The 25365-nt window shown below is 31.8% G+C and overlaps 1 protein-coding gene across 3 annotated transcripts; it reads left to right on the top strand.

The window, feature by feature from the left end:
• The first annotated feature begins 74 nt into the window (after window positions 1-74).
• On the top strand, window positions 75-24905 carry LOC106070939 (argininosuccinate synthase-like). 3 transcript variants are annotated; one of them, XM_056039801.1, is made up of 15 exons: window positions 75-230; window positions 1237-1386; window positions 2296-2364; window positions 5745-5869; window positions 10852-10972; window positions 11274-11348; window positions 11887-11957; window positions 12549-12670; window positions 12821-12905; window positions 16971-17035; window positions 18180-18253; window positions 18504-18561; window positions 20200-20356; window positions 21099-21164; window positions 22914-24905. In XM_056039801.1, exons 2-15 carry the CDS (start codon window positions 1282-1284, stop codon window positions 22954-22956), a joined length of 1236 nt encoding a protein of 411 aa, XP_055895776.1. In that variant the 5' UTR covers window positions 75-230; window positions 1237-1281; the 3' UTR covers window positions 22957-24905. The 3 variants fall into 3 exon arrangements, with proteins under 3 accessions (XP_055895776.1, XP_055895777.1, XP_055895778.1); XM_056039802.1 differs by lacking the exon at window positions 75-230 and adding an exon at window positions 356-477; XM_056039803.1 differs by lacking the exons at window positions 75-230; window positions 1237-1386; window positions 2296-2364 and adding an exon at window positions 2392-2406.
• Window positions 24906-25365: the final 460 nt, after the last annotated feature.

The raw sequence follows: 25365 nt of genomic DNA, 5'->3' as shown, positions 1-25365 counted from the left end.
GATCTATCCTATTTTATTGTTTACTTTACATTTCATTTTGCGAGAAAAACAACTGATAACACTCATTACCAATCTGAAAGTCGGTCAGATAATATTATTTACACTTGGCCTATATAAAGGCAAAATCTGGTCTAAATCAAGATCATTCAAAATATGAATCATAGTCATAACAATAACAATCTATACTCAAGATTCGAGACCAGAGTGGATCTAGATCTACATCTTCGAAAGTAAGTAAAGTAGAGTCGACTCTATTATCTATATATTGTTTTTCTAGATCGTTGAAACTTTACATTAAACTTTTTCATTTATAATTATAGATTTGTTTTGTAGATCTAGAAAACACTCAAATAATCAAGATTCAAGTCATTTGATTTGACTCATTTTGCTTTAAAATTTCATCATCCACCGTCCAATCCCTACTCACCTACTGACTAGCTAGACAATCACAATGATTTGAATGAATATAAAATACTAGTAAACAGTACTTATACTAAGTTATACTATACTAATACTGACTATACCCTAGTATAGTCCTATAGTCTGGTAGTATAGTCTATAGATCTACTCACTAGTACTAGTCTATACACTATTTATAGTCACTATAACTACGGTGACGGTATAACTATACAGTATACTAGTCTATATAGTTAATATAGTATAGATTTTATAGAATATTGAATATAAATAATATATATACTACACTAGTCACTAGTATTTACTAGTCACTATCTAAACTATCTTATAATAGACTAGTAATACTAGACTATACTACTATCCTATACTCCTATACTAGGATAGTCATTATAGTTTATAGATTCTAGTACTAGGTCTAGACTAGAGTCTAGTTATAGTTATAGTTAGACTCTGTTAGACTCTAGGTAGAGTATTCATTCTAGAGACTATAAATTATAATATATTTTATATATACTTATATACTAATATATAGTCTATATTTTAGTCATTTTAGACATAATTCAAATATCTGTAGACTAGTGTAGACTGTAGGTAGACAAGTGTAGATGGCTAGATCAAGAATCTTTATCTTTATTTAGATCTAATTATTACTAATTATAGCACTAATTATCTAGATCTAGAATTGTTTCCAACTCTTGTCTTACCCAACAATACACGGAGCATTTGAACAAAAAAAGTTTAACTGGATTTGTTTTTAAATTCTTTTTTTTTTTTCTAAAGTAATGAGCTTAAATTATTTATATTTTTGTTTGTTATCAGTTAAATTGAATATAAAATATCTGACTTACAACTACAAGTTAAAGAATGTCTGAGGGAAAGAAAGTGGTGCTGGCTTACAGTGGGGGCTTAGACACTTCAACTATACTGGTGTGGCTGATTGAACAAGGTTATCAAGTGATTGCTTACCTGGTAAAAACTTCTAATAATTAAAAATGTTTTTACATTGATGACTGCTAAGTAGCCTATAAAAGACATTAAATGAGACCCAAAGAAAAGCCCTTGCCAAAGCCATACATAGACGACAAAAGAAAACTTAAATAGGCCCATGACGGACACAGGGTTTGTTTGTAAAATATACTGGTCAAAACTGGGTTTACAGGTCACATGAAATAATGCCTAATAAAATTAATCTTCAGTATCAAAGATAATGCCTAATTATTATTATTAATCACTGCAGAGAAAATGTTAAGCTTAATTTTATTATTGTTTGACTAAATCAAATTTTGTTTTATTTTGTAGTTTCCCTATTTCCATTTTTAAAACTACATGGGATCGCTTATCAAGAGGGATGTAACTCTTAAATATAAAAAAAAATACTAAAAAAAATAATTTTTGATTTAAAAAATAACAACAAACAATTATATAATACAGAACAATAAATGACTTGAAAATATTGAAAAATATATATGTTTAACGCCTTTAAGATAAGAGCGAGGTTAAAATACTTAGTATCCTTGGTGGGGTCTTATACACTGAGACTACAGTCCTGTTCAATTCAAAATAATAACTCACTCTTTTTTTCTGAATGTGACACGATGAGCTCTTTTTAAAGGAAAGTTTTTAAATGATAATAATACTAGCATCCCAACTCTATTGCAATAGGCACCAGTGGGTTAAAAAGGATTTCTTGACTAAGCTAACTGAAAAAATTTATGGAATTCTAATATATGTTGTTTTGCTTGTATATTTATCTAGTTGTTTTTTCCATGAGTAAAATATTATTTACTTTGTGATTATTTTATAATGTGATATGTGGATCTCAACAGTTTTTACAAATAACTACTAAGAAACATACATTATATAAAATATATATTGTAGGCTAACATTGGTCAAGAAGAAGACTTTGATGCAGTCAGAACCAAAGCGTTAAAGTTCGGAGCATTGAAAGTAGGTCACATGTTTATTTAATTAATGTTCAGAGCATTGAAAGTAGGTCACATGTTTATTTATTTAACTAATGTGCTTTCACTTGACTCCTTGCTGAAAATGAGAACAATGTTTTCAGCTCTTCCAGTCATAATGACTCCCTCAAAGCTCCAGCAGAAGTGAATATAGTAGCTCTTGTAAAATAAAGGTCTGTAAAACTGGAAATCGGAGGGAGTTAAATGCTATTTTACCCACCCAGTATGCTAATCATTCTAAGAAAAGATCTTCAGAATTTTTGAATTGTTATAATTAATTCTATTTTGTAGCTCTTAATTGACCACAACCTTTCCCAAGAAATGTAATCCTTATCTAGCTTACTACACAATTGTGCTTCTGTTTGCTGGAGTTTAATATAAGTGAAACTGTTACAAGACCTAATGGTCAACTGGGTATATCAGATCTAATGTTTCTATGTTTTTCTTCTATTGTTCTTTCTTTTCATCAAACATAATTAAACAATTTTATTTGTTGGGTAGACAGTTTTTAAGAGACTATTGTAAAACAAACATTTGTTGAACGTTGACTAATGTCAGAGTTTCTATGGCCTTCTGAAATTCCAGGATGTCCTGGAAAGCTCCTGGAATTATAAAATATCTCCTTGAATATCCTGGAATTTTGCAGATAAAAAAAAGGCATTATAAAACAGTGATGGGAATTTTCCGAAAATTTTCTAAAGAAAGAAAGGTTGGAGGTCAGACTTGGGTTTTTCCAATGACATCTGTCACTCAAACTAAAGACGCACTTGCCATGTGATAGAAAGCTATGATTTGATTAGTTACGCCACCGGAAATAAGAAAAGGGACGCTAGGGGGAGAACAAAAGACGCACAATATAGAATCTAAATTCTTCAGTCTATCGGGAGATTTCATAGGGTTAAGATGTATTACTTTTGAGTTAGAATCTAGTAGTTAATTTGAAAGTTTTATATTAGATACACAGTTTACTTTTGTAAATACTGTACAATACGTTTTGTGTTTCCTAGTTAATACTTAAAGTTCTGTATTTGAATTAAAGAATCTTCACTTATTCAATCTGCTAGATAATATTAGATCTAGAGATATAGAATCCCCGGCATCTTCTTATCTTATATAATACAGACGTTACTTCAAAAAGAAGATGATTACGTCCTACGCGTCATGCATAGCACAGTAATTCATCTTATCAGCTGACATTTTCAAGTAAGGTCTACTATTTTAGCACCTCTCAGCACCATCGACAAATTAGCACTTCTTCAGCACATATATACTACAAGAAGAGAATTCGCAACATATTTAAATATATTCAAAGTAAGATAAACCTGTGACAGTTGCCCTTTAGTGCTTTATGGCCCAATACCTCTTTAGCATACTTCATACATTTTAGCAAAGATTTATGCCACCAGCTGTTTTGAAAGAATGTACTTCTGTTGCAGCACTACTTATTGTAGATAAAAAAAAATTTTATAAATTAAAACTAAAGCCAGTGCTAGGGATGTTTTCAATGTCTAGATGGAAAGCAGAAAGTTTCAGCTGACAACAGTTACCAAACTCGTTGAAAAATCTCCATTACATTATCAGATCATGTGATCTAGTGACCTCGATCTGTGTCCTAATTCTAGATCTAAAGCTTTTTGTTGTTATAAAAACAAATTATCATTTCAAACATGGGTGAAGCAGCACTTAAATCGCAATTGAAATCCAATAAGCACAAGCGAGAGTCTGGTAAATCAGATGGCTGGCTGCCTGATGATTGCACTCTTATTTGTCAAAAAGGCTGCCACAGTGACTGTCACTTGTCCTACACCCACAGCTATGCCAGTAACCCCACAAATTCAAAGTCTTTAATAACACAATCAATGATAAGTCTTTTGAGCACCTCATAGGCTGTTTGCTAGAATTGTAAGCTTCATCTCAATCACAAAGATTTTGCAACCTTTTCTAAAAAAAAATTTCAGATGCGCCATTGTTGCCCTTTATAGCCAATGTCCTCTTTAGCATGCTTCAGTCATTGTAGCAAAGATTTCAAAGAATGTACTTCTGTTCCAGACACAAAAAAATCTTCTACCTCCAGAAGTTGAGATAGGCTTAAGCCGCTTTAAAGCCAAATCTGCTGTCAAAGAAATTAAAACAAAAGCCAGCGCCAGCTAGCAAAAAGTTACTGTTGACAACAGTTCTCAAACTTGCTGAAAAAACTCCATTGAAGAATGCTATTGTCCAGAATTTAAAATGGCAAAGGCCCAAATACCCATTGCAAGATTTTGATGGCTCCTTAGAGCAGCTTGGTTCTGCTTGGCAGTATCAGTGCAGAATTTTATGTCCTGGAATTTTATAATTTCTCCTGGAAAACTCCTGGAATTTCATGTTGACTTTGGTGCAGAAACCCTTTTTTGGATTGAAGACACAATTTTATTTGTTCCCATTCAACTCAGTTGGTCTAATAAAAAAAAACCTAATTATTATATTGTCACATTTTTTTAATTGTAAAATTGTAAAAAAAAAACCCACCAGAATCAGAGCATAATACTCTATGCATTTAAGATGCCATTAAAAACCCCCCATTAATATCTAAATCTTTTGGATTTAAATTATTTGACAGAGAGAGAGGATCATGTATGCTAAAAGTATGTAGGCAAAGTAAAAAAAAAGACAATATGCTATGTAAGAAAAATAGGTCAGAATCTGCATACAATGAAACATGTTCTAGGTCAAAGTTTATTGTACTGTTTAGTGTTAGCACCAGTCACTGTCATTGAACTTTTATTTATCTGGATATCAAACTGATTATTCAGCATTTTTTCACACTATGCATTGATTTACATGAAAATTAGATGTAGATTCTACCAATGTTGTCAATTTATTTAAAATTAAGAATAAAATATGCTTGATCTTCTTTCAAGTTCCACCATCTTAACTTTGTCAATACCTTTCATCTGCTTTAAGCATTATTTATCTTTTTCATTAACAGTAGCACATTAGAACTATTCCTGCAATGAATCTGCTTTTAGGTGCAAAAATAATGTTTTCAATAAATACCCAAAAATATAAACTATAAAGTCCTCTGTTGTAAAGTAAAATTCCACTTTGAGACCTTGTGATCTGTAGGGCAGATAATGGAAAGCTTATCTGTTTCTATGGCTGACAAGGGTGTCATGTGACCAGCACAATGACCATCCACCTTTACTTTCCCAACTATAATGACCTTTTTTTTTATTGTATAAATAATTTCTGAATATCAAAAATTTATTTCCTTTTGGCTAACAAGAGATTTTATCTTAGTCATGAGTTGGCCATTGACATGATTTACATTTTTCAGTTATTATATTAAAGCATCGACCATTCCAGAACTGATTACTTCTGTTTTAGATGGTGATACTTGACTTGAGGCAAGAGTTTGTAGAAGAATTCATCTGGCCAGCTGTGCAGGCGAATGCTACTTATGAAGATAGGTATCTGTTGGGAACATCTTTGGCCAGGCCACTCATTGCTAGGTTGGTTTATTGTCATATGTTTAGAAAAAAAAATCATACGTGATTGTGACAACATTTTGATGGTGAGATGCGTTGTCATGCCGGGGATTTTACTTGAATTCAATAGTTAACAAAATTGACGATCTAGACTCACAAATTAACGATTCTTTGATAAAACAAAACTCTGGAACTTTATTTAAATACAACGTAAGTACAGCTTATGTACAAAATTACAAATCAATGAGCAAGTAACACAGTACAAAGGCTTTTCAAACAGAGCTCTTAGAAACGTGACTGACTACAAAGGCATTATTTTATCGACTGACTTTTACTACCTTACTACCGCCAATTCTCTGGCGCTCTTTTCAAAAATGTCTTTGTTTAAATTCAAATCAACCAATAGATTTCAAACATACTAATTACGTCCCTTGGGTAAATCCTGACTTGAATGTCAAGTGTCTAAATTTGAGGATTAAATCCCGAGACTCATGTCGAGGGCTTATATTTTCTTTAAAAAGTGAAATGTACAAACAATTCTATAATGTAATCTGTGACATATTACCCCCCCCCCCCCCCCTCCATTTAGCATTTGTATGGTAATAGAAATGCTCATATGTATTAAAAATATTTAAATATACACAAAATACCATACATGAAATTATAGAAAAATGGTTGAGGTAACATATGACAAAATAAAGTCAACTTGGAGATAATAACAATAATAAAAAAAAATGTAAATGCAGTGAATAAAATTATTGATGACTTTGAATACCTGTCTCACTATTCAAGTGGTTATGAAAATGAGACAATGCTTGTCATGAACAATATCAAAAGTTGTACAAGGCATAATACTTGAATAAATTAAATCTTGAATTGAATGAGTTACTTCTCTTTATGGTGCTTCATGATAAAATTAAAATATGACATTATAACTCATTTGGGTAATAGTACTACTGAAAATGTGAACATGGAAAAATATACTGCATATGAAAAATTTACATAGAAAAAATGATGCATACATGACAACCTTCTGAAAAAATAATACTCAATGTGAAATATATGTCAATATGTGTGAAGCAATGAAAAATTCTAATTATATGTCATGTATCTGTACTATTATAATAGGATGTATGCAATAATATTGTACCTGAAATAAAATACCTGAAATAAAATGCACATGATTTAAAAATTAAGATGTCTGATGCATGTCATATGCAAAGATGCTGAAACATAATAAACAAAGTATCTTGAATGAGTGACCTTCCTCAGTGGGTTGCTTGGTGCTGAAATAAATATAGTATCTGATATAGAATACCTGTGGAAAAAAATGAGTAGACAAATTAATTGATTAAGTACAACTGAATACTGTTCTTCCTTGACGAGTATGAATGATAATGGATCAAGTGGCACTAAATATGCTATAGTACATATGTAGAGTAGAAATGTAAAGTTCGGAACCCTTCTGAATTGCCGACATGGATGTGCATGTGCGTTTTCTAAACTTGAAGAAAAGGTCTTTCAGTTTATGAAGCTGTTGTCTCCATGTCATAATGATCTCACAGATAATGTCTGATTGAACCGCGTTTGAGTTTGGTGAAAATAAGAACTGTCCGAAACCAAAACTCAATTTTCTGGTTGATGAACTTTGATGCTGTAGGACAATGGTAGCAGAATGCTTTGCATTAGAATGTTCAATAGAGCAATGACTGAACATGTCTGAGTTCAATCGGTCAATACAGCAATGTTGAAGAAGTTCATTTGTTCCTTTCTGAAGAAAAGTTGCCCCTTGAGTAGAAGGAGGATGAAACTTGGTGTTGTCAATGTTGTTGCTCTCTGAGTTGTTTTCAAATTGCAGTACTGGGAATGTTTCAGAAACACTGGTAAAGAAATCTGCATGGTCTGGAAACACTTTAGTGTCCTTCACTTTCTGTAGTGCTATGTCATCCAGAGTGATGACCTTGGGAATGTCAATGTTATTTGATGTTGGTAATGAAACATCTATCTCAGGAATGGGTGTTGATGATGTTTCTTCTTCCTCAGGAATAGTTGCTAAGCTTGTAAAATTATCAACTTCTGCTTTGATGTCTTCATTATCTGTTTCATGGTAATGTTCAAACATATGAACATGAAATACTCTGGTAACCTTGTTGACATTGATTTCATAAAGCAGGTTGGAAATCTTTCTGGTGATGGTAAATGGACCTTGCCATTTGTAGAATAGCTTGTTACTCCAATCTGGTAACAGTAAATTGATTTGATCTCCTTGAGCAAAATATCTTGATTTCATGTGTTCATGTAATATTCTTTGACTTTCAATGTTCTTGGTTGTAATGGCTTCTTGAGTTGACTCACATTCTTTCAAATGAGGAATACTTGTATGAGTGTTAGAGTCAAGTTGCATAGTTTTTCTTTTGTCTGGTATAGCCAAAGTTGATTGAATATAAGTATCTGCTTCTGGTTCTGGTTCATGAGACTTGTCTTGATGGACTTCAGTTTGACCAGTTAGAGTTCTTGTATCATTGCTAGAGACTCTGGGCATGTCGTCTTGTTCTTCAAAGTTCAACAATGGACATTCGGGAATTGGAGGTGGACTTATGACCGGTAGGGATGGGCTTGATGTAACTGGGGGTGTCCATGTTGAGTGTTCTTGATTATTGCTGGCTACTGGACTAGTAACTGGTTCTGTTGCATTCTGCATAACTTGAGTAACTGAGGTAGCCATGTGATTAATTTGGCTAACTTGTTCAGGTGCCAAATGTTCTTGTTGTCTGGACATGGATCTTGTCATTACTGCCAAACATTTTTGACCTTTTGACGGCATTGAGACGTGAAATGTCCTAGTTTATGACATTTGTTGCATTTGACTTTGTCATCTGACTTATATCTTGCATTTTTGTCTTGAGCAAAGCAGACAAAATTTTCTTCAACAGATGGTTTGACTGACTTGTTTGGATAGGCTGCCTTATATTGTCTGATGATCTTGGTTAATGTCTGGATATCAGTAGGATTTCTCTCTATAATGTAGGATTGAATATCTTCTGAGTGAGCATGGGTGATGTTGTCGATAATAATATGTTGACGAAGAGCTTGGTAACTTTCTTCTATTTTTGCCATGGATACCCATCTATCAAACCACATTGACATATTAGCTACAAAAATTTGAGGATCATCATTTTGCTGTGGCCTTTCATTATAGAATTTCTTTCTATAGTTGGCTGAAGTTGCTCCGTATTGGCGCAGTAGAGCTTCCTTGATATCAGAGTAAGTGCTGCGTTCATTGATGGACAGTTGTGAGCAAATGTTGACAGCTTTGCCAGTCAAAAGGGTGAGGAGTGAGCTCGACCAATGTGCTTCAGGTAGACCGGATGTTGTAGCTATTTCTTCAAATCTTATGAGATACGAGTCCATATTGTCAATGTTTTCGTTGAAAGCCGATATTTTGTTCATTAATCTGTATTTGTCAAACATACTTGAGTGACCTTGAATTGGAATGCTTTCTTTATTTTCTTTATTTTGCCTTTCGATTTCCATTTTTTCTTTTTCATGTTGTCTTTGCTTTTCGGCGTCTTGCCTTTGTTTTTCGGCGTCTTGCCTTTGTTTTTCGGCGTCTTGCAATTTTTTTTCTTCTAATTGCATGCGTTTTTCAGATTCTTGCCTTTGTTTTTCGGCGTCTTGCAATTTTTTTTCTTCTAATTGCATGCGTTTTTCAGATTCTTGCTCTTGGTATTCTTTTTCTTCTTGTTTCTCTGCCCACTGGTCTGGCTTTGGGATTTGCTTTTCTTTGGCTAATTCTATCAATTCGAAGAATCGTTGTGTTCTAGAACTGGAAGCCATATTTAATTTTTTTGTTAGTTTCTTGTATTGGAGCAAAATGTTCGATATCTGGATTTTGGCTTTATCTCAGATATAATAATAATATAGATCTAGTGACAAAGTTCTTGAAGCCTCAATTTGCTAATAAATTCTTGACAGTAGACTTGTAGTTACTGGAGTCGTATGATTGATATATAGATCTATTGAGCCGATGTACTTTTTACTGGTTTAACAGTTGGTCAAATCTGGTCTTCTTTATAACGCCAGTTATTTGATTTACTGGTCTTTTTTATACTGCCAGTTATTTGATTTACTGGTCTTTTTTATAATGCCAGTTATTATGTATATTGGTCTTATTCCTTTTGCCAATTACATATAATAATAGATTTCGTGAGTTAGACGTAACTCTAACGAAAATCTTTATAAAAGAATTATCGATAACCAACTGACCTGTTAAACACAGAAATTCTGTCCTCCGTTAAATAAGAATGAAGTTCCTTTGAAGAGTTTAGAAATTGGTCCTAGATCTTGAATAAATTTCGTTAAAAGTTGTCCATGAACTTTTGTTAGTCGGAGAGTGTCAGATATGACAACATTTTAGATGGTATGATGCGTTGTCATGCCGGGGATTTTACTTGAATTCAATAGTTAACAAAATTGACGATCTAGACTCACAAATTAACGATTCTTTGATAAAACAAAACTCTGGAACTTTATTTAAATACAACGTAAGTACAGCTTATGTACAAAATTACAAATCAATGAGCAAGTAACACAGTACAAAGGCTTTTCAAACAGAGCTCTTAGAAACGTGACTGACTACAAAGGCATTATTTTATCGACTGACTTTTACTACCTTACTACCGCCAATTCTCTGGCGCTCTTTTCAAAAATGTCTTTGTTTAAATTCAAATCAACCAATAGATTTCAAACATACTAATTACGTCCCTTGGGTAAATCCTGACTTGAATGTCAAGTGTCTAAATTTGAGGATTAAATCCCGAGACTCATGTCGAGGGCTTATATTTTCTTTAAAAAGTGAAATGTACAAACAATTCTATAATGTAATCTGTGACAGTGATCATAAAACATCTAGTTAACTCATCACATTGTTAGGTCACAAATGCAGTTAACATATATAGGTTTGTGAGCAATTTAATGATATAAGAACGTTGCATTTATTATCTCAGAGCCATGGTGAAAGTTGCAGTGGATGAAGGAGCTCATTATGTTGCCCATGGTGCCACTGGCAAAGGAAATGATCAAATTAGATTTGAACTAGGAGCGTATGCTCTTCATCCTACAATTGAGGTATTTTAGTTCAGAGACATGCAAACAGGATCTACTTCCACATATACATACCCAGTACAGTTCTTTAAATAATTTGGAAAACCTACCTATTTATATTTAAGTGATGGTCTTTGAAAACAAAACTTAACTTTTTAAAACTATTGTTAATAATAATTCAATCATTAGACCTTAGTTATGGAAAAAGAAATTAAGTAAAATATGTCCTTTTTAATTAAAAAATATAACCTTTGTTGAAGAAGCTGTGATATGTTTCAAGTGTGATGTGTTAATATCTCAGTTTACACATTTCTTCCTCCTATAGGTCATATCACCTTGGCGGCTACCAGAATTTTACCAGAGATTCAAAGGTCGCACTGACCTTTTCAAATACGCTGAGGTAAGAAAAGTTGTGTTGGTGATTTCCCTTTGGTCACTTGGCCCACAAGACCTGTTGAACATTTTGTAGTGTATCCCAAAAATGGACCAACTACTTTTACTTTCCTCTGATGAGGGCTGGTGGGCTTATAGGCTTTCAGTTAACACTCAACCCCCCTCCCCCTGACCCAAAATGTGGTAGGAGATATTTATGTGAGCAGTTTTGTTCTTCTCTGTACCACCTTTCAGTGGTAATGATAGTAGCAACTTTGCTCAACAAAAATGATGCTAAGCCAGGGGTTTAAGAGAAAATGAAAAGTGTGCACTGGCAATGCGTTTATGTGATGTTTTTAAACAGCAAATTAACAGATTAAGTCTTTGCTCAAAATGCATTGATTCTCTATGGGCAGTTTTGTTCACCATTGTTTTTTTGTTTTTATTATTTTATAAACTACAGGTGTTTCTTCAAAAACAAAAAAAGTTAATTAGGTCCTATGCTGATCCTTGTGTAAGTTGTGCATGTGAGATTACATAGTGTTTTCACTATTTTATTTCCACAGGAACATGGTATACCACTTCCTGTCACTCTTTCAAGTCCCTGGAGTATGGATGCCAACTTAATGCATATCAGGTAAACAAATGTTGTGCATATAGTGATTTGTTTAATTATTTTGTGATTTTAAGTTTGCACTATATATATATTATATCCTTCCTTGATTAACCATGTGACTTGCACAAATGTATAAACTTTACTGCCAGCTACTACACCTTGGGTAAACTCTGTATTTCCTACCCAGTTAGACAAGTATTTAAATCCAGATATATAAAAAAAAAAGCGATGGAATGGAATACTTTATCACAAAACTACTCTAGCATTAACATAATAGTGAAAGAGCCACTCAAAGTTTGAAAACATTTTAGTCATTTTCTTACTATTTTATTCCAACATTCCTGAAGGCTTCAACCATCTTTATCTGATTTTTTCCTTATACATGTTGCTCTCTTTGATATTTGTTCAGTCCAGTCGTTTGTATTAGAACTTCAAACATTTTTGCCTATTATTGTTGAAATGTCATTTGAGAGGAATACACATCTTCATTCAAAGAAGAAAAAGAAAGTAGTTATTTATTTGTTCTATGATCTTTTCATTGTTTATACTAACACAACATTTAAGAATGCTTAAAAATCAATAAAACAACAAAGTTTGTCATCTTTCTTATAGCTATGAATCTGGTGTTCTTGAAGATCCTAATCATCAAGCACCTGCTGGCTTATTTCAAATGACAGCAGACCCAGAAAAGGCACCTGATAACTCTGATGTTATTGAAATTGAATTTAAAAAAGGTTAGATAAAAGATCAAACTATTATTTTTTTTAATTTTTAAATTATATATATAAAACTCATTTTAAAAAAAAAAGGTATGACAGTCAGAGCATATAATATAGATTAATATATTTTGCTCCATGCGGTAATAAACTCTTGTACTATTATAGGAGTGCCCATCAAAGTGACTAATCAGGAGCAAGGGTTAGAACTTACTGAAGCTCTGGATATTTTTGTTTACCTCAACAAAGTTGGGTAGGTTTTCTTGTTAACTACTGTGTTTCTTTGATTCTAGCTTTACTTCAGACTTTCTGTTAGCACAAAGGTAATACTAACAGTAATGTTGAATAATGACAGTAAATAAATAAATAATTAAAACAAGATTACAAAGAGAGTTTGTGTTACACAAACTCAGAGGCGGCCCCCGTCGAAGTCGGATCCCTGTCGGATTTGCATATTCGCAAATAATATTCAAGAGGTGATTTAATTTTGATGTAAAATGTTTTACACGTTTCGGATGTTCCTTCAGAGTTGAAGATAATTACTTCCTAGTCCAAACCTCCCGCAGGACGACGGGGGATGGGAGCGGGCAGGGTTTGAACCCTGGGTCATCCATAAATCTGAACGACAGTCCAGCGCGCAAACCGCACGACCAGGCAGCCATCCGATGGTCAAAAGTAATAATGTTTCAAAGATTCATTTGCCGTAAATTTAAATTTAATAAAAAAATAGTAGATTAGTTTTAGTATATTAAAACATTACAATATTGATCAAAACGTTTGGAAATGAAAATCTACACTTTTTTTTTACACTTTAAGTTTAGAAATTGAAATTCTACATCTTAATCTAGTCTATTTTAGTCTAAACTAGATCTAGAAATTCTAGATCTAGACTCTAAAATAATTTTAATTAGAATATAAATCCAGATCTAGATATACTGTAATAAAAATCTAGATCTAGTTTAAAAAATCTAGATTAGATCTAAATCAAGATATCATTCCTTTTTTAAACGCGAGTCACATAACGAGGCTTAATAAACATTACTATACCGAGTTCTTTTTTCATTTCATTTGAAGAATTAATTCCATATAACGTCAGAGGGAAAAAAAAAACACTACGTCACACGGCCTAGCTAGACTAAAAATCGCCTTCATCTATAAGAGCCATTTATCGAGTGTTCATAGACTTTGGTGCACCGAGTGCGTTCTTTAAGCATTTCATTTAAAGAATTCATTCCATATGACGTCAAAGGAAAAAAAACACTACGTCACACGGCCTAGCTAGAATAAAAATCGCCTTCATCATTACAAGCCTTTTATCGAGTGTTCATAGACATTGGTGCACCGAGTGCGTTCTTTTAGCATTTCATTTAAAGAATTCATTCCATATGACGTCAAAGGAAAAAAAAACACTACGTCACAAGGCCTAGCTAGACTAAAAATCACCTTTATCAACACGAGCCATTTCTCGAGTGTTCATAGACATTGGTGCACCGAGTGCGTTCTTTTAGCATTTCATTTAAAGAATTCATTCCATGTGACGTCAAAGGAAAAAAAAACACTACGTCACACGGCTTAGTTAGACTAAAATATGTTTTCATTAATACAAGCAATTTTTTCGAGGGTTAATAGACATTGGTGCACCGAGTGCGTTCTTTTAACATTACATTTAAAGAGTCCATTCATATGACGTCAAAGAAAAAAAAATCCATTACCTCACAATAGGCTAGTACCGGTACCATAAAAAAAAATGTCTTTATTTACACGAGATATTTAACGAGGGTTCATAGACATTGGTGCACTGAGTTCTAATAGATATTATTTAAAAAGGATCAAAGCCACATTGTTTTTGCGTTTTGTCTGTCAGTCGGTCTGTCCGTTATCTTGATATAAAAAAAACAACTAAAAGTTATTAAAAATTGATTAACCTTTATTTTACGTTTCAAAACATTGCAATAATTTTTAGGTATGAACACAATTGAAAAGTTTATATAATAGATTGTTCCGGATGTTTGTATAAATAGTAAAAGAAAAAGAGAATTTCAGATAAATGTAATACCGTTAATTAAATTTTTTGGATGGTCTCGTATAAAAATTAGATGTACTACAGCCACGTGGAGAGATTTTCATACCTTACTTTGGTGTTTGGATTCTGTTTTCCTTAAAAATCGGAACATAATATTAACGATAATTAGATTTTTTAATGTTTTAGGTAGAAAGTTAAATGTACTGTAAGAGAGTAGTGAGTTAAAATATTTTTCATAAAAATCCGTAAAAACATTATTTCGTAAATGAGAAGATTATTTGTTTATTAATTAGAAGAGGGAGTTCAAACAATTATTTGGCGTTAGTAGATTTTTAAATAAATTCGGAAATTTCTGGCGACGATTTGTAAGAAACAAAATCCGGAACTTTCTTTATCGATTACAAAACTTCTATGTTATGTTTTACAAGAAAATTAAATGTCTAAAAAGTAATTTTCAGTAATCAATTCTAGTAAATTACTTTTTTTAAAAGCCTTATGCGATTTCAAACAATCATTAGGCATAATTCATGTTTTATAAAACAATATCCAGAACATTTTTACACTTAATGAAATATAAGTCAGTATAGAGATTATGATTTAGCATTAATATGCTATTTACATAAAAAACGGAACAACATATTATTGATAATGTGTTTTTGCAACGTTTAAGCATGGAAATTGAATGTAATATAAGTTAGAAGAGCAAACAAACATTTGTTGGCGTTGATTAGTTTTGCACAAAAAAATCCGGAACAATCAATTTTAGATACTTAAAACTATTGAGATGTTATGGGAGGAACATTAAAGGGTAAATCAGATTTTCAATAGCTTTTAGAGTTCTAGTTTTTTAAATCTAATCGTGACGGACAGACCGACCAACAGACAAAACGCACAAAAATAAGCTTCTTTTATTCGGATGGGGGCACTAAACAAAAAATAAATAAAATCTGATTTTTAAAAAAAGTTTAAGGAATTGGTTTAGCACCTGATCATGTTGCGACGTTACGCTACTGCACGAAAATCGCTGCATAAAAAGTCCATTTAAAAAAATGTGCGTGATATTTACATACAAAGTGCATTATTAGCCTTTATAAACAAACAGAAATGTTTTCTTTTAATTTTAGCAGCTAGTTGACCAGAAAAAACGTCTTTAACTATTATTTGTATTTGTTGTAAACATTTCCTGTACATTTTAAAAATATATTTGACTTAGTGATACTGAAAATACACAAAAATTGTCCATCTTTGTTAGCATATTGTAACATTGCCTCCCTTACATTTACGTAATTGTTTTAGAATTGGTGTATTTTTATGAAAAAATCGCTTGCATAATTAATTTTATAAATTAAACGGTTTGCTTTTAGAAAACCAAAAGTAGCCGTTGCACCTAAACTTTTCAAGCCGGATTTAATGATGAAATAATATTTTTCATATCTCTTCTAGTTTTCGAGATCTGAGTGTGACAGACGGACATTTTGCACAAACCTAATAGCGGCTTTTTCCCCTTATGGGGGCCGCTAAAAAAGAACTTTTATTTAAAAAGACATTTTGTTCATTGTGTAAAACACAGTGAGAGAAATTGTAATTTAATTGGCAATCAGCTTAAATAAATAATAGTGATTAACTCCATCTAATTTTCCATAATTAATATTTATCTTCTTCAATCCCAATTGAGATAGACAATATACATACATGAACAAAATTTTTTTTCTCACATTCTCTGTTCTTCTGGTGCATTTATAATTTTCATTCTTAGACCAAGATCTAGCAATGATGGGTTAAGTGACAATTAGTGTACTCTCATTTGTCTTTAGTATTATAGCTGCATTGATTTCAATACAAACTACCTGGGATTTGGGAGACCACATTAAAACCTGTTTTCCACCAAGTCCTCTACTTGCAGTAAATGAAATTACAGCTAAGAAGCAATGTCTTTCATTCTGAAGATTAAGAAATGAGTGTGGTGTTTCACATGTCTACGCAAACCATTTGCAACCTGCATATTTTGCCACATCTGATGCAGACAAACTTGTAGTCTGCTGGGGTCTATATCTTCTGGCCTGTCTTTGGCAAGAGCTTTTCTTTTGACGTGTGTCCAGCAGTGTTCCTGAGGACTTCCAACTGTCTCTTTCAAAGGCCATCTGCTGCCAGTTACTTTTCTCTATGCAAGTGATGCCTAAGTTGATCTTTTTAGTGCAGTGACTAGTTGTTCTTAAACTTGTACAAGATTTGATCTGATTTGCTTGAGTAGATGTCAATGATATATGACATTATCTTAGAAACTTTTTTCCTCAGTGGTAAACACGGTATTGGCAGAGTTGACTTGGTAGAGAATAGATTTATTGGGATGAAGTCTAGAGGTAAGTAGTTACCAGCTCTTAGCTAGATTTGTCTTAAAGCTATTTTCTTTAATGAAGAATAGTAAATTTTTCTTATGAGCAAAAAAAACAACTGATCAAATAATTACAAACAATAGAATCATATAGTATGAGATAGAAAAGTAAAACCTGTTATTTTTAAAACTAGAAGGCATTAATTATTGGGATCCAAATGTGAATGTACTTTGAACTTTTTTAAAAGAGATACTTCAATAAATTAAAGTGTTTAATCTATAGGGGAGATAAGCTAGAATAAAGTGTGTCATCAGTTGGGTGAGATGCTAGAATAAAGTGTATAATAAGCTAGAATAAAGTGTGTCATCAGTTGGGTGAGATGCTAGAATAAAGTGTATAATAAGCTAGAATAAAGTGTGTCATCAGTTGGGTGAGATGCTAGAATAAAGTGTATAATAAGCTAGAATAAAGTGTGTCATCAGTTGGGTGAGATGCTAGAATAAAGTGTATAATAAGCTAGAATAAAGTGTTTCATCAGTTGGGTGAGATGCTAGAATAAAGTGTATAATAAGCTAGAATAAAGTGTGTCATCAGTTGGGTGAGATGCTAGAATAAAGTGTATAATAAGCTAGAATAAAGTGTGTCATCAGTTGGGTGAGATGCTAGAATAAAGTGTATAATAAGCTAGAATAAAGTGTGTCATCAGTTGGGTGAGATGCTAGAATAAAGTGTATAATAAGCTAGAATAAAGTGTGTCATCAGTTGGGTGAGATGCTAGAATAAAGTGTATAATAAGCTAGAATAAAGTGTACATACTTTTGAGTGAGATGCTACAGTGAAAGAAGTGTTTACTCTGAATGTTGAGATGCTACAGTGAAAGAAGTGTTTACTCTGAATGTTGAGATGCTACAGTGAAAGAAGTGTATAATCTGAATGTTGAGATGCTACAGTGAAAGAAGTGTTTACTCTGAATGTTGAGATGCTACAGTGAAAGAAGTGTTTACTCTGAATGTTGAGATGCTACAGTGAAAGAAGTGTATAATCTGAATGTTGAGATGCTAATATAAAGGTGTATGAGAAATGTTTTGGGTAAGATACTAGAATAAATGCATTGGGCTTTTCTTTTTCTTTTATCAGTCTAACTTTGTCTTTTTGTTTTTCTGTTTCTCAGGTATTTATGAGACACCTGGGGGAACTATTCTACTGACAGCTCACACAGACATTGAAGTGTTCACTATGGACAGAGTAAGTACAAAGCCAATACATTTGTCTAACAATATTTAAATATGTACACATTTTTTTGTTTGTTTGTTTTTCTTAAATAATTTATGGAACTAATATTTTAAATATATTGTCAGCAAAAAGCTTTTCCTATTAATCATAATGTTTTTTTTTATTAAATGTTTTGTCCTGAAAAGTTTTAGTTTAAGAATCATTGTGGTACTTTGTTTTGTTATTTTTTTGTTATTTTTCAATTATTTAATATTTTTTGAAGGAATTGAGAAAAATCAAAAGAACACTAGATATTCAGTTTGGTGATCAGGTTTATAAAGGTAAAACATTTATTAACTCTTCACTTCATATGTATGCTGGGCTCATGGTTGCATGAACAATCTTCAGTTTATGTGTAGAATAGCATTTGAAGAAATAATTTATAGTAGATCTAAATAATAGAGATACAAGATCAAACAGAATGAATTTTCTGATATCGAAATCTGACGTTAATCTCTGCCCACTTCCATTGACTCCTAGTTCTGTGATTAACATGATATGAATAGCCCAGAAATACCTTCTAATGGTTCAGAGACATTTTTGAAACATATATATTTGGGTGTAGATAAATACTAATGATTTTTTATACAGACACAGCTTGTAGGTGAGGTATAGAGATCACCCATTATTGCATTTTGAAATCCAGGAGCCATAATGGAATTGTTCCATATCTTTGACCTACTTAAAACCCTAACCCTAAGTCACATGTTTAAGGACCCACAAAGGCCTGTGGACTGATTATTCCATTACATTTCTATTGCTAGAGCTTTAACCTCTATAGCATGTCAAGTGAATAGATTTATGAATAGCTCAATAATTTATTTATATCAGAGATGCTAAAAAATAGTTTATTAGCTCTAGTTCCCTATTGTATCTTGATGTAGCTGCACTATGCAACTTTGGAGATATAGAGAAGTCTTTGGCACAACAGATGTGTTTGTTTAGTCTTGACATAGCTAATCTACCTAACTGTATTGTTCAATCCAATACTATGATCTTTGTATAAATCTTTATTCTTTATCCACAATAAAATCAGAAATAAGGAAAATGTTTCATAGATATGTTGCAAAATAAAAATAAAAAGGCTAAGTCTGGATAAATAAGATAAAGTATTTTTTTTCCTTGAATTAAAATCTTTAGAAAATAGGCTACTTGCATTTATTTTTATTCTATTGACATCATATAATGGAAAACCTTACAGTAAAGTTTACAATCTTGTTAAAGAATTAGATCTAGATATTTGCATTTAGATCTAGTAAGGAAAGTAAATAGTAGTGGGAGTGTTAAGCAACATTTTACCTGTGTAACTAGTGTAAGCTTAGATTTACAGTAACATAAGTGTCTAACCAGTGTTTATTTTCTTACCTGACCACTCAACATACAAAAAACTATATTGAGTTACACACAAGGAAAAACATGAGGTGGTCTTTTCATCATCGTTTACACACTACAGTAGACTAGGTCTACACATCTGACCAGTCATTTTGACAGCCTATTTAGGCGTACTATTTAGGTAGGGAGGGGTGTGGATGAAAATATTACGTTTATATTTTACAGAGTTGGTTATCCAAATGCTCTGAATAGATCTATATAATTGTAGATCTAGATCTTAGTAATACATACTAGAATCTTTTATATGTTTCAGCACCTTCTATCTAGCTATAATAATTAATAAATTATATTTGCCTCTAATAAATGAATTAAATCCACTAAATAATGACCTACAATGCTTTTTATATTCTTTATCAACTAAGAAACTATTGAGGCTTGAGATGTAAACACTACTATACTGTGACACAGAAGAAATATGGAACAACCCCACTAATAATCTTTTTCTTGGTTTTCATGTAATGTTATCCATTAGTCTTACACTGTAATCTTAACCCATTTGTGAATGCTCTACCATTTTGTGTCTGTAGGTTTCTGGTTCAGTCCAGAATGTGAGTTTACTAGATTTTGTATTGCCAAGAGCCAAGAGAATGTTGAAGGTGTTGTGACATTAAAGTTATTTAAAGGAGGTGTCTACATTCTAGGCAGAAAGTCTCCACTCTCTCTCTACAATAAAGAACTGGTCAGGTCAGTCTTAAAGGTCCCATTTTGTTTTAAATGGTAAATGAACATGTTAGGGTATTGTCATTTGTTTTAAAAATAAGTTTCATTTGACTACACTTGAAAATATAGCTTATGTAAAAGATGTGTATGTCAGTGTTGAATAAATCTAGATCTATTTTGTATTGCTTCCTATCAAGAGTTTAATCTTACAGATTTTCTCATTAAATCATCATTTCTGATCTTTGTGTTAGCACTAATTACTCTTCAGTTCATTTAGTTAGCATCGAGTTAAAACATTGTTTAGAATTTTAAAATACGGTTGCTGATCACTTTAATTCAGTAGCTTCTATTTCCTGTTTGAAAAATTCTTACCATACCCTAAGCAAATTCTGAATACAAAAATGTCTTTAAAAATAAACATTTAAAAAAATTAACAAAAATGACCATCCTTTACTCTTGTATAAAGGCCATCTTTACATTGATAGTCTCTTTGAACCTCACAATGTACTGTTAAATCAAATGTACTTTAATAAACATTCCTTTATATCTATTTATCTAAAATATGAACTTACAATGTCTATTATTTACTATAAAGCTGTCATAGTTAAATAGAGACAAACTGAAACTGTTTGTTTGAAAATGTAAATGATGCTTTCAGAATCATATTAGAAGCGCTTACTCGTTAAGTCTGAACAAAAAACATGTTTAAATTTATGCAATATTCTTTCATTGTGTATAATAGAAATTTTTTTTTTCTGTCCTACAGTATGAATGTCCAAGGTGATTATGAACCAGTGGATGCTGGAGGCTTTATTAAGATTAATGCATTAAGGTAACTTGAGTCAAATATATTTTATATTGTCTTGATGGGTGTCAATTCTAGAGATTCTCATTGGGGTGATGGCAAATAATGAAAGGCTTTTAAAGTTTCTGCTTTTTGGTGCAAAGTAATCCATACTTCATTTGTGACAATGTTCAAAAATATTTTGGAACTTTTTTAATACTAAAAACAACTTTCGAATTACCCTTTTCAGTAATTACACATTTTTCTGACTTTGAAGAATATTACTTCTAAAAAATGCCATAATAGTTTTTGGACTAAAAAAGTTCTTAAATTTTAAAATTTATTTTTTTAAATTCAGAAATTTTCATCAGCCTTATATTTGAATTTGTTTTGTTTCAGAAAGGTTTTCTAATTATTTTTTTTTCAACAAGAAATTGAGAAATTATTTTTTGACCTTTTTAGAAAAATGTGATCTAATGATGTGGATTTCACACAATGTGCGCAACTCTTTTTGATTTAAGCATTCTAGATCTAGATTCTATTTCCTGAAATGTTTTTGGAAATCAAAGTTTTCTCTTTGAATATACTTGAATCAAGTGAAATGATTCCGAATCTAGGTCTTGAACCTGATTCAGAATCTAGACCTTGAACTTGATTCAGAATCTAGATCTTGAACTCAGTGTCTTAAATCTAAACAAGCCCAGTGTCTTTTATTACTAGATCTACTTCTTGCCAACAACCTGCAACAGACATGAACAATTAGTGTGTCACATCTAAATATGTACACATAGTTTTGTAGCTGAACATTCTTTTACATCTAAAGCATTTCTCCCTTGTCTTATTGATTGTTTCTTACAAAACTCAGGAGAGATTCAAAAGCTTTCTCACAGTTGGTACTGAACCTTTACTTTTCATTCATGAATAATTTAATCAGGATAAATAGTTTAACAAACAAAAGTATAGCTCTTAGTTTAAAAACATTGAAACAAGTCCTGTATTTTATACTCTCTTCTTCTTCTTCTTCCTTGTTCTCATTTTTATGTTGGAGCGTTCAAATGACTAGACCAATATATGAGATGAACTGTGCAGTGGTTTCCAAATCAGGGACCTCTCTATATAGTTTTCATTCTATTGGGGTGTTTTGGGGCCACTGTCTTGAACGGGCCTCATGGTAAAGAGAACTGTTTTGAAGGATATGATCAGCATTCTCTAGTGACACTCCACACGGGCAGATTTCACTGGTTCCAATTTTGAGCTTCCTTTACATATGTTGTCTCATTCTGTCGTGTCCGGTCCTGAGTCGAAAGATTAGACGTTGATCTCGTCGAAATAGCTTATAATAGGCATCTTCTTTCTTGTGATTCGGATGAGAGCTTGTCCATTTCTCATTTATTTTATTTACTATTAGTTTCTTCATGTCTCTTTATACTTTCAAAACATGCCAATTCTTTAAAGTTGCTTGTCACATCAGTTAAAGCCAACATGTTTAGTCTCAGTCTGTCTGTACCAGATGCCAAGTACAGGAAGAAGAAAAGAATGTTCTCCTATCTAAATGTATTAAACTTTGTGCTTTGCACAAGGAGTCTTAATATTTTTTAAGAAACTCGCTCGAATTTTATTTGATTTATTTTAAAAAGTATTCAGCAGTTCTTTATTTGGATTTCCATGGTTCTCAAATATAGGTTTAGTAAATCTCAAATTTTCAGAGTCTTTTCACATTACTGTTTATATGTAAAGTGTCATGCTATAATACATCTATTGCTAAAAGTTAATTATATTTAATCAATTATATTTCAGGCTGAGAGAGTATGCCAGACTTCGTAAGAAAATAGAGAAATAAATTGTTCCCAAGACATAAAGGTTGTAATGATGAAGTCTTTCATGGCGTCTGCTAACCTAGATGAAATCTAAATGGTTGAAGTTTCATGTTGATCAAATGTGGAGTGAAACTTGTTCTCTTCTATTTTCAAACTTTGCTTTTGGCTTTCATTCAGAATTCCCATAAGTTATTCCCCTTTTTCATTTGCCAACTTAATGTCTTCAGATTGACTTCTAACCTTTAAATGAAAATTGATAATGGAAACATAAATTTGTCTGATGGAACTTAGTTTTACTTAATAGTTACAAATAAGAAAGTCCAAGTGATTAAGTAAGGACATTACCCAGGGTAGTCAATAATAACAGAATGGTGTATTGGAGATTTTGTGCTTTAACATATATTTTATTTGATTGCAGCTTTTGGTACAATATTTTGTTTCTTGACTTTGATTGTCATTCTATTACAGTGATGCCCAAAATACGGCCCGCGGGCCAGATTGGACGGCGATGAGCTTCCATACGGCCTGCCAATACGTCGGCACAAAATATAGAAATCACCCCCCCCCCCCCCCCCCCCCCCCAAATGTTCCAAATGTATGTCCTACGTTAGGACCTTTACTTTTTTCTAATGGATTACTACCAAGGCATTTAACATTTGTGTGTACATGAAATAGGATTATAGAATCTACTAGGAAAAGTGAACGGATCTTTACTTTTTTGCTAGCCAACATGTTTGTTTTTATAAAGAAAGTGGACGTTTTTAAAAAACAAGAACAACAAATTATAAACAGAAATTAGGCCATTTTATGAAGTGTAAAGTATAGAGAAAAATTCTAATATCCCAATAATTCAGATCTAGATCCTAGGGTTTGTAATAAAATATTTTCATGTCAATTTCAATAAGTTTATTTCTTTTCCATCATGTGGCCTGCGACATTAGTTTTTGGAAATTAAAATGGCCCACAGATTGAATTAGTGTGGGCATCACTGTTCTATTAGATAATAAATGTCAACTTTGTATGGTGAATATCATAAACATACAATTTATTGAATTATTATTTATACATTGAGACTAATTGTATTTTATCACACTTGCAGTAAAATCATTCCAGGCATTTTTTTAATATACTAAGTTCATAATGTTAATGTATCTTAAGATATAATTTGATTTTGTGGATATAATGTCTTTGATGTGTTTTATTTAGTGTTGTTTACTACATTTAGCTTTTCTCTTGTTATGTTGGTTGTACTATTGAGATTATCACTATTCGAGTATTTGATGGTCACTTGTTCAACTCTGAGAAGTACTTTGTAATAAAGTTAATATTTTGTGCTAATTAAAAAATATCTTGATGAATTTTTTTTAAAAGTTGTAATATTTATTCATGTTGTAGTGATTTAACCTTTATTAGTGGATAACATTTTCCACACTTTTGTTTTTCCTTTCAGTAATTAAATGAAATAAAATTTGGTTCAATGTGAGATGAGCATTTATTTCATCACTTAGGGTATATTCCAATGAGGAGATAACTCTACTTTTGTTAAGAAACAGAAGTAAAGATTTAGATATTTCATGAAGCTTAAAATTTGTTACTGCATTTAGTGAAATTACTACTCAGTGCTTTATGTTAATTTTTTTCCAATAATTGTATTTGTTCACTGCCTGACGAGAAGCTTCAATTAGAAATATACGAAGTATGATTTTTTATCTCATATCATGCAAAATGTTCTTTATATTTTTTATACATAGATTTTTTTCAATATTTTATACATCATATTTTTGGTGATTTTGTCTGGGGTGATGGAGTATTAATTTTTAAAAAAATTTTTGAGAATCGATAAAATTTTTTTTTGCTTTTATTTTCTGGATGTTTATATGTACCTGCTTTTAATAAGTTTGAACTTTTATTTATGAATTCCTTATTCATGCACAAGAATTTTCATATTAAAAACATATTTAGAAATACTGAACAGTTTTTTTCTTAAATTATTTTATCTTATATGTTACAGACTTTCCTTCAAAAAAGAAGTTCATTAAGTTCTACTCAGATCCATGTGTTCAATATATTCCCACTTGTTACTTAGAGACTTAAAGTTGGCTAATCATTGGTTTTCCTGGCTGATCTTCAGGATAACTGTTCCATGCTCTAATGGCACTAAGGAAGAATGAGCACTTTCATACATTTTTCTTGGTTTATGGAATAAGAAATGTGCCTTTATTTTTGTGTCTTTCTGAATAAATAAGAATTTGTATTTGTACATTATGGCTCAGTGTTTTATGTATTATTGCCAAAAAATTAGTTTACACATTTTTTTTTAACTTTTGAGATATGTTGCAAATATACCTTAGGACACTTGTTTCAACAAAACAATATCTGAATTATTGTAATATCAATTTAAGTTAAAGTAATATAAAAAACAAGTCAACCGG

Source organism: Biomphalaria glabrata, chromosome 9 (genome assembly GCF_947242115.1).
Source record: "Biomphalaria glabrata chromosome 9, xgBioGlab47.1, whole genome shotgun sequence".
NCBI classification, from domain to species: domain Eukaryota; kingdom Metazoa; phylum Mollusca; class Gastropoda; family Planorbidae; genus Biomphalaria; species Biomphalaria glabrata.
The sequence above is the reverse complement of the archived record's forward strand: the minus strand, read 5'-3'. Positions and strand labels throughout refer to the sequence as shown.

Bases quoted from the DNA above. Each gene is read 5' to 3' on its own strand.
- LOC106070939 (XM_056039801.1), top strand. From the start codon at position 1,282: ATGTCTGAGGGAAAGAAAGTGGTGCTGGCTTACAGTGGGGGCTTAGAC. The intron at 2,365-5,744 runs GTAGGTCACATG...CTTCTGTTTTAG, and splicing joins TAAAGTTCGGAGCATTGAAA to ATGGTGATACTTGACTTGAG. The intron at 17,036-18,179 runs GTAAGTAGTTAC...TCTGTTTCTCAG, and splicing joins TATTGGGATGAAGTCTAGAG to GTATTTATGAGACACCTGGG.